The sequence below is a fragment of the Aquarana catesbeiana genome, linkage group LG06, assembly GCF_042186555.1.
Source record: "Aquarana catesbeiana isolate 2022-GZ linkage group LG06, ASM4218655v1, whole genome shotgun sequence".
NCBI lineage: Eukaryota > Metazoa > Chordata > Amphibia > Anura > Ranidae > Aquarana > Aquarana catesbeiana.
In genome coordinates this window covers 82,896,010-82,910,110 of record NC_133329.1, presented here as the reverse complement: position 1 = coordinate 82,910,110, position 14,101 = coordinate 82,896,010, and the positions used below count along the sequence as shown (strand labels likewise).

The 14,101-nt window shown below is 43.3% G+C and overlaps 1 protein-coding gene across 2 annotated transcripts in view; it reads right to left on the bottom strand.

The window, feature by feature from the left end:
- Positions 1-14,101, bottom strand: part of RGS11 (regulator of G protein signaling 11) — a 266,061-nt gene that overhangs the window by 239,247 nt on the left and 12,713 nt on the right. For both annotated transcript variants that reach the window (XM_073636325.1, XM_073636326.1), the window contains exon 2: positions 1,134-1,230. In XM_073636325.1, the coding sequence (XP_073492426.1) occupies positions 1,134-1,230 (97 nt within the window). The remainder of the gene's footprint in view (positions 1-1,133; positions 1,231-14,101) is intronic.

The window sequence follows — 14,101 nt, the reverse complement described above, 5'->3', positions numbered from 1 at the left end:
CAAGCACAGAGGTGAAAACATTATGCTTTGGGGCTGTTTCTCTGCTAAAGGTATAGGCCAACTTTGCCGTATTAAGAGGCCAATGGGCTGGGCCATGTGTTGTAAAATCTTGAATGAGAACTCAGCCAGGACACTGAAGATGTGTCTTGGATGGGTCTTCCAGCATGACAATGACTACTGTTGTAGGAGGTGCTTGTACTAGGGAATTGCATGGATCCATGTCCCTGCTTTGCAGGAACACAGAATCCATGCCTTCCTTACTGACAGAATGGCGATCTGCCTTTACATAGGCAGATCACTGTTCTGCCTGTGTTCTGAATGATCAGGGGGTGCTGACAGACATCAGGTCTGCGGGACCCACTGATCAGCTCCCACTGTGTAGAATCACGGCAGGAGCGAGCCTCCCGCGGCGCGCACTCGCGCCCGATACCCGTAGATGCAGGATGACATATAAATACATGATCCTGTGCAGCATGTCCGCCCTGTAGCAGTAAATGGGCTATAGGACGGTCGGCAACTGGTTAAAGAGATTGTAAACCTCCAGAAAAAAAAAATAAATAAATCGCCAAAAAAAAAAAAAACTGCAATACAAAAGACATTATGAGCTAGTATGCATAACATACTAGCTCATTATGAAATACTTACCTTAGAATGATGCGTTGGATTGGCGCCGGCACACCGCTCACACTGTCGACATGTTTCCCGGAGTTACTTCCGGGTTTGCGGGGTGATTGGCCAGAGCCGCAATTACGTCACTCCCACGCATGCATGTGGATTGCTGCCGGTCACGGCACGGGCCCTGAAGAAATGGCGCAAGCGGGCCGTTTTATGAGTGCACATGCGCCGATGACGTCGGCAGTGGTGTATATAGTAAATATCTCCTAAACTGTGCAAGTTTAGGAAATATTTACAGTACCTACAAGTAAGCCATATTATAGGCTTACCTGTAGATACAATTAAAGAGGAAGACTTTACTTCCTCTTTAAGCCACACAGGAAGTCATATACTGTCGGGTTATACTGCCACCTACAGGATCCGAATTCCTGTGTCCCTCAACAGACAGGAAAGAAAAAAGTTTTGGCTTTACACAAAAAATTATGATTTTTTTTTTTCACTGATGTGACTGGACTCACCGGTCATGGCGTGAGGAATCACCGTGATGAGCAAGCGCTGGTTTCTCATTTTGATGCCGACATCTGGGTCCTGCATGGCCACGATCAAACGCTCCATCTAGTGGGAAATAACGGAGGTGTCATTAGAGACATTGAGATAATGAGGGGCAGATATATTACTAAATGAACACACTTTAAAATGCTTTAGCTCTTTCAAAATAGTCCAAAAAATTTTGAAAAATTGCACACTCTCGTTTTTTTTTTACTTTCTTTTGCTTTCCTTGGTACCTGAATCTGGAATAATTAGGAGTACCACCAGTTCAAATATTTCCTGATAAAATCTTTTGCAGGAATTACATCAGATTAGGCATTCCCAACACTCCTTTAGATTGGCATGGCTCCTGGGCCTGGACAAGGATCGGTGGGCAGGGAGCCAATCTTTGGCATTTCCATCTGTCCAGAAGACAGAAGTGCAGCAGAGGGATGAGTAGGGCTGATGGGATTGCACAGCCGGGTATCAGCAGTTACATAACAGTTTTTTTTTTTCATCACGAAAGAACAGTTTACTGAACACAACCTCTGTATCTAGACTGGTCATACAGCGTAATCCTAATTTTTTGGTGAAAGACGCTCATCATTCATATGGTGCGCATGTCCCTAAAAGTCAATCTATATTGGAAGATTTACAATAAAATAATCTACAGGAAAAGGTTCAATGTCTATCCGAGGGTGAAGTGCTCTTAAGAAGCCCTACTCAATGGATCGTCTGCAATTTCTGAATGATTTAGAGTGGACTTAACTTATTATCTCTTACGGAGATCACAGTACTCCACCCCCTGACAATGCCTTCACCTGCTTTTCACTGCAGAAGGATAGCACCATCTTTGTTCAGGCATCATCCAGGGTCACCATCCACTTCCTGAACTGAAAAGCTGGCTCAGAGAGAACACAATCATGTAAAATCCTGGTATCTGTGCGGTTTTGGCTGTATTCAGAAATGTCTGACACAGATCAGCCCCTGCTGCAGCCTCTCACCTTGTGACTTGCTACAAAGTTACAATGTACAGTCTGATCACGGGGGGGGGGACCAGGGAAATGCTTCCTCCTGCCAGCAGCAGACTGTCACTAATAAAAAATGATAGTATATATGTATATAAAATAGTAATCATAATAAGAATAAAAATAACAATAATAATACTACTAATAATAAAATACTTTATGCTTGATTATTTTTTTATATGAATATATATAAAATTACTATCGTAATAAAATTGAATACCATACAAAGACAATGAATAAATAAATAAATACACACACACACACACACACACACACACACACATATATATATATATATATATATATATATATATATATATATATATATATATATATATATATATTTATATATATGTATATATTTTTTTTTTAATATCATATTATATTAATATATACAGTATATTCCAAAAGAGAGAGTGGCACTCTTTCTCAGGACGATCTCGTGCCTCATCGAAACATCGAAATAACATCTTCACTGTGCATTCACCTCTCAAGACCTGTGAGTGCCGCTCTATCTTTTGGACTATATGTACTACAGGCTTTGCTGTGCACCTGGGTCCATTTTCTCTCTGATATGTGTGCAGTGGCAGCCACTAGATTATATGTGTGCACACTGTATATATATTTAAAAATATCTTTAAAAAAAATAACAACAATGAAATAATAATAATAATATTTAAACTAATATTCAGAATGATAATAATAATAATAATAATAATAACATATTTAATATCCTACCAATAAAACATATATATATATTTTTGCTGTATATTGTGACATACTGTATCAGTAGTTTACTTACAAAGAATTATAAAAATGCTAAAAGGGTAATAAGGTTAATACGGTTAAGAATATTAATAAAAATAATAATATTACCAACACTCATAATATTAATAATAAAAAATAATAATAACAACATATTTTAATTATCACACAATATATATACAGTATAAATATTGGTGTATATTGTGACATGCCAGGAGTTTATTCATACAGAGTTGTAAAGTTGCTGAAAGGTCTCCTTCTACTCTACTTTGACTACCAAATAGTATGTAACATTATTATTTGATGTTGTGTGATGCATTTCCTTCCTTGCCTTCCTTTATACTTCCATTCATATCATCCCCGGTGTCTGTATTTATGACTGTGGTAGTAGTATTAGATAGTAACGCCTTATAAGGGTTGAGATTGAATTCTCCCATGCCAAGTCCTCCATAACGTTGCAGAAAAAGTGTCAGCATTATATGAATGAGTACATATTTTTCATCTATGTCTACCAAATCTTCACTTTCTATTGCAGTGCATTCATGCTGTGTACCATACTGATTGAAGGTGTTGCATGGGATTTGGGTATTAACGCTTGATGTGTGGCAACATCTCCATAATTACACACCAATGGGGGCTTTCCCTGGCAGCAAAATGTCAGATATAAGAAGATTATCTGTACAGATATTCAGACATCTGTTGTTCAAATTCATCCAAGTGACTGACCTCTTCCACCTCTAGACAAGCCTAGTGAGTACAGCTATTGTGAGCTGGGAGCTAATACTGCAGAATGGCCAAAGTCAGAGCCGCTATGCTTTATAATCTAAAGTTTTAGATAGAGTCATCCCTTGTGATCAGAATCAAAGCCCAATTGTAGTTTCATTTTTCTTCTTTATGGCCACTCATTGCCATATTTAGTGATTTTAAGACAATATTTACATGAAAATGCTAAAAAAAAACAACGCTTCACCGAGTGTAAATATGTGTTCCTGTCCTCCCTCCCCAGTGCTTTGTGTTGGCATAGTTGAGTAATGGCCACACCCCTCATCACAAGTGCCCCTACCCAGACTTGTAGCACTGAGGACAAAAGGGGTTGAGGCTGACCAGAGTGGAAGTGTCTGACCAGCTCTGTTAGGTTACAGGACTGAAGCTTTAACAACTTCCTGTGGGACTTCTGCCTGTCACATGAATCCATGCCAAGGCACTGGGTTTGCCATACTGACCTTACTGGCAAAACAGAACTTATAGTACTTGCATTAAGTAGGAACGGAGTGCACATGAAGCAGATTTGGGCCACCCTTTGCCTATAGAAGGATAGGCTCTCAACTGGCCCATCAGCTCTAGAAGGGCCATAGTCAAAGAGTCCATAGTGCTTGCATATAATCTAAAGTTTTATATACAGTAATTCCTTGTCAGTAGATATAAAGCCTATTTGAAGTCTCATTCTCTCTTCAGGGTCCTGTACTGCCATATGTAATGATTTTTTAGCAGATTTTTTGAACAGAAATGCTTTTAAAAAAATGTTCTCATAATGTAAACGTGTTTCCTGCCCTCCCACTCCAGTGCTTTGTGCTTGCATAGATGAGTAATGGCCACACCCCTCATCACAAGTGCTCTCGCCTAGACTAGTGCTAAGGACAATAGGGGGCGTGGCTCATCAGAGGGGCTGTCCGAGACCAGAGAAGTGCTTTCAAACTCTGTATCCTATTGGACTGAAGCTTTACATAACTTCTTATAGGGCTTCTACCTACAGTACCACATGACTTCACGCCAAGGCACAGGGATCGCACCATACTGGCCTTACTGGTAAAACAGAACTTATAACACTTGCATTAAGTAGGAAAAGAATGAACATTAAGCAGATCTGCACCACAGAAGGAAATTATCTCAACTGGCCCATCATCTCTAGAAGGCCCAAAGTTAGAAAGTCCACTGTGCTTACCTATAATCTAAAGTTTTATACACAGCAATGCCTTGTGACTAGGTTTTAAGTCCATTTGAAATTTGACACTTTATTCGGGTCCTGTACTGCCATATGCAATGATTTTTTTAATGGTTTGTGAACAGAAATGCTTTTTTTTTTTTTTTAAACATTTTCTCACAGCCGAAATGCGTTTCCTGTTCTCCCACTACAGTGCTTTGTGCTGACATAGTGTAGGTGAGTACTGTCCTTACATAGTACTTGTAGTGCTGAGGATGATGGGGCGTGGTTGATCAGAGGGAATGTGTATGACCAGATCTATGAGATTACAGAGTGCAACGGGCAGTATTGTCAAACTCTGCAGCCTTCTGGGCTCAAGCTATAACAAGCTTCTTGTGGGACTTCTACCCACCACATTACTGAATGCCAAGGCACAGGTATTGTCATACTGACCTTACTGGTACCACAACTGAACTTACAACCCTTGCATTATATACTGTGAGTAAAGAATGCACAGGAAGCATATTCAGCACACACTTTGCCCAAAGGAGGATGGGATCTCAACTGGTCCATTAGCTCTAGAGACTCCACTAACACAGCTATGGTGGCCATCCAAAGTTCCAAAGTTTGTAATGATTTTTTTGATGGTTTTTGAACAGAAAAACTTTTTTTAAAAACATTTTCTCATAGTATAAATGTGTTTCCTAACTTCCACTCCAGTGCTTTGTGTTGCCATAGGTGAGTAATGGCCACACCCATCATTACAAGTGTCCTCACATAGACTTGTAGCACTGAGGATGATGGGGCATGGCTGATCAGAGGGAATGTGTTCGACCAGATCTCTTATGCCCTGTACACACGACCGGTTTTGCCGTTGGAATAAACTCTGAAGGTTTTTCAGACGCTGAAGCTGTCTTGCATACACACGGTCACACCAAATTCCGACCATCCAGAACGTGGTGACGTACAACACGTACGACGGGACTAGAAAACGGAAGTTCAATAGCCAGTAGCCAATAGCTTCCGTCTCGTACTTGCTTCAGAGCATGAGTCGTTTTTGGTGCATCGGAACAGCATACAGACGAGCGGTTTTTCTGATAGTGATTTGTTCCGTTGGAAAAATATAGAACATGTTCTCTATCTAACTTCATCTGAATTTTCAACAGAAAAAGTCTGATTGGGCATACACCCGTTCGGAATATATGATGAAAAGCTCCCATCGGACTCTTTCTGTCAGAAATTCCGCTTGTGTGTACGCAACATAAGATTACAGGGTGCACTGGGCAGTATTGTCAAACTCTGCGGCCTACTGGGCTCAAGCTATAACAAGCTTCTTGTGGGACTTCTGTCCATCACATGACTTAATGCCAAGGCACGGGTATTGCCATACTGACCTTACTGGTACCACACCTGAACTTACAATCCTTGCATTATATAAGTAAAGAATGCACAAGAAGTACATTTGGCATACACTTTGCCCATAAAGGATGGGATCTCAACTGGTTCATTAGCTCTAGAGATTCCATGGTGGCCATCCAAAGTTCCCCTCTATATGATTATGTACTATATCCCAGTTTAAATTTCCAACAAATTGCATAGCTACCATTCTGTTCTTGTTCAGCTCTAGATACATTTGGGCATATATGGTGAGAATGGGCAAAGGTAAAGAGATTTCAGAACCCCAACAGACTCAGGAAGCAGATTTGCCTCACCCTTTACCCATAGAAGGATGGCATTTCAACTGGCCCATCAGCTCTAGAAGAGCCACAGTCAAGGAGTCCACAGTGCTTGCCTGTAATCTAAAGATGTATATACAGTAATTCTTTGTGACCAGATATAAAGCCTGTTTGAAGTCTCATTCTCGCTTCAGGGTCTTGTACTGCCATATGTAATGATCTTTAGCAGTTTTTTAAACAGAAATGCTTTACAGTAAAGTTCCCACTGCCACTCCAGTGCTTTGTGTTTGCATAGATGAGTAGTGGCCACATCCCTCATCACAAGTGCTCTCACCCAGACTAGTGCTATGGACAATAGGGGGCATGGCTGGCCAGAGGGGATGTGTCTGACCAGGGAAGTGCTGTCAAACTCTGTGTCCTATTGGACTGAAGCTTTAAACAACTTTTTGTAGGTCTTCTACCTATCCCATGACTTCATGCCAAGGCACAGGGATCACCATACTGTGTCCATAAGCTCTAGAGGTTCACTAATGCCCTGTACACACGGTCGGACATTGATCGGACATTCCGACAACAAAATCCATGGATTTTTTCCGACAGATGTTGGCTCAAACTTGTCTTGCATACACACGGTCACACTAAGTTGTCGGAAAATCCGATCGTTCTGAACGCGGAGACGTAAAACACGTACATCAGGATTATAAACGGGGCAGTAGCCAATAGCTTTCATCTCTTAATTTATTCTGAGCATTCGTGGCACTTTGTGCGTCGGATTTGTGCACATATGATCGGAATTTAACCGATCAGATTTTGTTGTCGGAAAATTTTATAGCCTGCTCTCAAACTTTGTGTGTCGGAAATTCCTATGGAAAATGTGTGATGGAGTCTACACACGGTTGGAATTTCTGACAACAAGGTCCTATCACACATTTTCCATCTGAAAATCCTATCGTGTGTACAGGGCATATCACAGCCATGGTGACCATCCAAAGTTTCTCCTTATATGTACTATATCCCAGTTTACATTTCCAACAAATTGCATAGCTTCCATTCTGTTGTCATTCAGCTCTAGGTACACTTGGGCATATTTGGTGAGAACGGGCAAAGGTAAAGAGAATTTGGAACCCTAACAGACTCAGGAAGCAGATTTGGCTCACACTTTGCCCATAGAAGGATGGGATCTCAACTAGTCCATCAGCTCAATAGTTTCACAAACACAGCCATGGTGACCATCCAAAGTTTTCCCTTATACTGTAAGGGGCGCCCTATACTTTACTATGTACATGACATACACCTGACCCCCACTCAGTACATTACACGTCTGACCCCTGCACTATGTACATAACCTCCCCGGACCCCTGCACTATGTACATTACATACTGCTGACACTTACACCTGTACTGTAGGCTCACATTTTAAGTCCTTCACACTGTTAGTGCAATTTTGCCACACCCAGAATTCAGCGTGGAGCCCTAAGCGCACCACTATTAGCCCCACCCCCCTAATCTGCTGCTATTCTCAGGAAATCTGATTTTCAAACGTTCCCAGGTATGAAAATGTGTATCTTTATAACTATTCATGGAACAGCTCTGACTTTTCCTCTGTCGCCTTTAGGCACAGGCCTACTGTGCCTAATGTCCAGCCCTCGTGGTATGCGACGGGCTTGGAATCCTCCAGCCGTATCAATCCCATACTCAAAGTATCTTATTTAAAAAAAAAAAAAAAACGATTCTGTATGAAGATTTCAAAAGATCTGAGTCAAAGCTTGTCTCTAATTTTAATTGGATGTCACATAGAATGTGACCCCGCGTCTCAGATACCATTGCGTGAAATCTCTGCTGTCAAGGGAATGCCCCTTATTACACCTGACCCCCCCATCCCCATTTCCTTTCTTTCCCTCCATTTTGCTTTTTCCTCCTTATTTGCACACTTTAGGCTTTTAGCATTAGTTAACCTCTCTGCTCACAGAATGTTACATTCTAGGCTCTCAATGTAACAGGCATATTATTAGGTGCAAATTAGCACAGGCTGCCGGAGATCATACCCATCTCATCAGAGTCCATTAACGGTATTAGGCTGCCCCCACTTGTATCATTATTTCATGAACATTTGATTGCAATATGTTTTCCAGCTGAAATTCAAGCACTGATGTTAATTGTGTGGTTATTATTCTGCTGTCATAATGTTATGGCATGATCCTTCAAATTTCAATATACATGTACTGAACAAGAAAAGAAGAATAGTACCGGGTGGAGATGTACTTACTGCCTGATGATCGGGGGGGGGGTGGCTTCAGGGAAATTGTTGAGGTACGGTACAAAACACTGTGATATACCCCTGTGCAATTCTTGGGCTTGGTCTTGTGACTACACATATTATGTGACCATGCCCTGGGGATGCATACTCACCAGGTGCCATGTACTGTTGAGGCTATACATATTTATTTTTATTATTACCATATATACTCGAGTATAAGTCGAGTTTTTCAGCACATTTTTTTGTGCTGAAAGCGCCCCTCTCGACTTATACTCGAGACAAGCACTTTTCTGCAGCAAAAAATTTCATTTTCCGAACCAAATTTGGGGCCCCGTATCTCAGGGCCACTTGGTGCTAGGAACCCCATTTGGTGTGCAGACCCAGTGGAACTGGTACCACAACATATCCAAAGATGGAGTTCCTAGCATTAAGTGGCCCCGAGATACGGGGCCCCAATATCAGTTCGGAAAATGTCATTTTCTGCTGCAGAAAAGTGCTTGACATTTTCTGAACCGATTTTGGGGCCCTGTGTCTCAAGGCCACTTAGTGCTAGGAACCCCAAATTTGGTGTGCTAACCCAGTGGAACTGGTACCATAACATATCCAAAGATGGAGTTCCTAGCACCAAGTGGCCCCGAGATATGGGGCCCCAAAGCCGGTTCGGAAAATGTCATTCTCTGCTACAGAAAAGTGCTTGACATTTTCTGAACCGATTTTTGGGGCCCTGTATCTCGGGGCCACTTGGTGCTAGAAGCCCCAGCTTTGGATATTTTATGGTGCTAGTTCCACTGGGTTTGCACACCAAATTTGGGGTTCTTAGCACTAAGTGGCCCCAAGATACGGGGCCCCAAATTCGGTCAACTGTGTCCATCTGCAGCAATGTCATTTTGGGACCCTTTGGGTTCAGAGACCCCAAATTTTGGCTGCAGCTAGGGGGGCATCTAGGAACCCTTAACTACCGAGTTTGAAGTTCGGGGGACCTATGGCTGCAAATGGGCACAGTGAGGCATGCAAATGGGCACAGTGAGGCTGCAAATGGGCATTGTTCACCCTCTTTTCCACTTACAGTAGCTGTGCATTTCTCACCCTCGTCTTATACTCGGGTCAATAAGTTTTTCCCATTTTTTTGTGGTAAATTAGGGCCTCGACTTATACTCGGAACGACTTATACTGGAGTATATACGGTAATATAATTAGTATTCCTATTATTATAATTATTTATAGTGCTAAAACACCATTTTACGTTTATACAATTTCCTAATAATCAAGTAAATAGTTAATATTTCATATTTACCACTTGCAGCCAGCAGGTGGCATTCACCAAGCGAAAAGCGCTGCTTTTTGGCAGGCTGACAAGACTTCACAGTTCAGCCAGAGACTTAAATAGCAGTAGATAGATTGCACAGGCTAATGAATGTCTCAGAGAAGGGATTCTGCCCCCTTGCTTTTCAAATGATCAAGCCTGTAGGTAGTGCTGGGCTTTCTCATTAGAAAGCACAGCATCCCTTGAAAGAAACATCTTGTATAAGGCCTTAGGCGTATTGACCAGTTGCCGACAATACATATATATACTTTGTGGTTTGCAAGTGTTTTTTTGTTTCCCATGTAAGAGATCTGAGAAGCTCATTAGCCACTGGATTGCTTTCTGAAGTGGCAGGAGAGGACATTTACCCAACCCTCCACCCCACCGCTTGCTGATGTTTCTCAGGTTTACCCTTTCCACAGGTGCGCCCGAGAAACGATCCGACGGTGCGGCCCGGCTGGACACAGGGGCAGTTAGAGAGTAGATTGTCTCTGATTGCCTCTATGGTCTTGGAGGACCAGAGCGACGTTGTGTTGTCACATCTGGTGTAGGGCAGAAGTAAACAATTTTTTTTTTAAACCAAAAATGTTTTTTGATCTTTTGCATTTAAAGGTAAACTGAGATTTGGGGTCTTTTTGATCCCAGATCTCCACATAAAGAGGACCTGTCATTCTTATTTCTATTACAAGTGATAGCTCATCCATGTCTTTATGGACCTTGTTTTGTGCACTGGTCCAAATCATTTGGTGGAGGGGGGATTATGATGTGGGGTTGTTTTTCAAGGGTTGAGCTTAGTTCCAATGAAGGGAACTCTTAAGGCGCCAGCATATCAAGACATTTTGGACAATTTCATACTCCCAACTTCCTGTTCCAACATGACTTCGCACCAGTGAACAAAGCAAGGTCCATAAAGACATGGATGAGCGAGTTTGGGGTGGAGGAACTTGACTGGTCTGACCTCAACTCGATAGAACACCCTTGGGATGAATTAGATTGGAGACTGTGAGCCAGGCCTTCTCGTCCAACATCAGTGCCTGACCTCACAAATGGGCTTCTGGAAGAATGGTCACACATTCCCATAGACACACTCTTAAACCTTGTGGATGGCCAGAAGAGTTGAAGCTGTTATAGCTGCTAAGGGTGGGCCAACTCAATATTGAACCCTATGGACTAAGACCGGGATGCCATTAAAGTTCACGTGCATGTAAAGGAAGGTGTCCCAATACTTTTGAAAACATAGTGTAGATGAAAGTGCATCGCAATATTTCAATGCAATCTCGAGCTGCGTGGAATCACATTACTAATAAGTGCCCCCCCCCCCCCCCAAACCCCAATCCTCAATCCTCAGCTCTGATGAGAAAATTCTCTGGAGCGTCTTTGAAAGATATCTAGCTGACTACAATCAGATCCGGGAACAGATGGAGAGCTTCAACAAGCACGCTGGAAGTGCTATAGAATGACACTCAATAGCTTGCTTTCTCCCTGAAATCTATAATTGTGTGTACGGCACAGCGAGGCAATATCCTTTAGCAGCTGAGCTCCAGACAGAAGACTGGGGCGACATAACCAAATGGAAAAGTACGAGTTGTTCAGTGTGAATTCGACTTTGCGCCTCGTAAAAAAAAATCGTAGGCCTACCACATGTGCCTATCATCCTTATTTTGATATTTATCTAAAATAGAAACTATTTTTTTGGGGGGGGGGGGGGGGATTAAATGCTCTGAAAATCTTGATAAATAAAATCCTGTTCGAGGCTCTAACTCTTTTTCACACTATGCAGTATCTACTGGAGAGTTATTCTTGCACTCATACAGTTTTACACCCTGAGGGCTCGTGCACCATCTACCCCTACTGTATGTTCACCTCCTCAGGGTCCTCACCCTCCACACTCCTTTGCAGAAAAGCACCCCATGTGTACTGTTAGTAGTACTAAAGGGTTCTCGCACTCATACAGCTTTACACCGTCAGGCCTCATGCACCACCTACCTCTCTGCTCTCCTTCTCAGAGTCCTCACCCTCCATTCTCCTTTGCAGAAAAGCACCCACTGTGTCTTGTTAGTTGTACTGGAAGGTTCTCTCAGTCATACAGCTTTACACCCTGAGGGCTCATGCACCACCTACCCCTCTATTCTCCTCCTCAAGGTCCTTACCCTCCACTCTCCTGTGCAGAAGCGCACCCCCTCTGTCCTGTTAGTAGTACTGGAGGATGTTTTCACTCATACAGCTTTACACCCTGAGGGCTCATGCACCACCTACCCCTCTGTTCTCCTCCTCAAGGTCTTTACCCTCCACTCTCCTGTGCAGAAGAGCACCCCCTCTGTCCTGTTAGTAGTACTGGAGGATGCTTCACTCATACAGCTTTATAACCCTCAGGTCTCATGCACCACCTACCTCTCTGCTTTACTCCTCAGAGTCGTCACCCTCCACTCTCCTTTGCAGAAAAGTACCCCTTGTCCTTTTAATTGTACTGGAGGGCTCTCGCACTCATACAGCTTTACACCCTGAGGGATCATGCACCACCTACCTCTATCTTCTCCTCAGGACCCTCACCCTCCACTCTCCTTTGGAGAAAAGCACCCCTTGTGTTCTGTTAGTAGTACTTGAGGGTTCTTGCACTCATACAGCTTTACACCCTCAGGGCTCATGCATCACCTACATCTCTGTTCTCCTTTTCAGAGTCCATGCCCTCCACCCTCCATTCTTCTTTGCAGAAAAGCACCCCGTGTCCTGTAAGTAGTACTGGAGGATTCTTGCACATACAGCTTTACATCCCTCAGGGCTTTTTCACCACCTACCCCTCTGTTCTCCTCCTCAGGGTCCTTACTTCCATTCTCCTTTGCCGAAAAGCACCTTCTGTGTCCTCTTAGTAGAACTAGAGGGTTCTAGCACATATACAGCTGTACATCATCAGAGCTCATGCTCCACCTACCTCTATGCTCTCCTCCTCAGAATCCACACTCTCAGGCCTCCACTCTCCTCTTTAAAAAAAGCACCTCCTTTGTCCTGTTAGCTGTACTGGAGGGTTCTCGCACTCATACAGCTTTACACCCTCAGGTCTCATGCACCACTTACCCCTCTGTTCTCCTCCTCAGGGTCCTCACCCTCCACTCTCCTTTGCAGAAGAGCACCCCCTGTGTCATGTTAATAGTACTGCAGGATGTTTTTACTCATACAGCTTTACACCCTTTAGGTTGCATGCACTACCAACCTCTCTGTTCTCCACCTCAGAGTCCTCACGCTCCACCCTCCACTCTCCTTTGCAGAAAAGCACCCCCTGTGTCTTGTTAGTTGTACAGGAGGGTTCTCGCACTCATACAGCTTTATACCCTGAGGGCTCATGTACCATCTACCTCTCTCTTCTCTTCCTCAGGGCCCTCCACCTCCACTCTCTTTTGCAGAAAAGCACCTCCTTTGTCCTGTTAGTAGTACTGGAGGGATACAGCTTTGCATCCTCAGGGACTATGCACCACCTATCTCTCTGTTCTCCTCAGAGTCTACATTCTCCACTTTCCTTTGCAGAAAAGTACCCCCTGTGACCTGTTAGTAGTCCTGCGGGGTTCTCACACTTATACAACATTATAGCCTCAAGGATTATGCACCACCTACATCTCTATTCTCCTCCTCGGAGTCCACCCCCCCCCCCCCCCCACTCTTCTCTTCAAAAAAGCACCTCCTGTGTCATGTTAGGGTGGACATAGTCTAAGAATGCACAAAGCACATAGGGTGCACAGAGTCTGAGAACGCACAAAGCACATAGGATGCACATAGTCTGAGAACACACAAAGCACATAGGGCGCACAGAGTTTGAGAATGCACACAGCACATAGGGTGCACACAGTCTGAGGACACACACAGCGCATAGGGCGCACACAATCTAAGGACACACACAGCACATAGGGCACACACAGTCTGACAACACACATACCACATAGGGCACACACAGTCTAAGAACACACACAACACATAGGGCGCACGCAGTCTGAGAACACACACAACACATAGGGCGCAC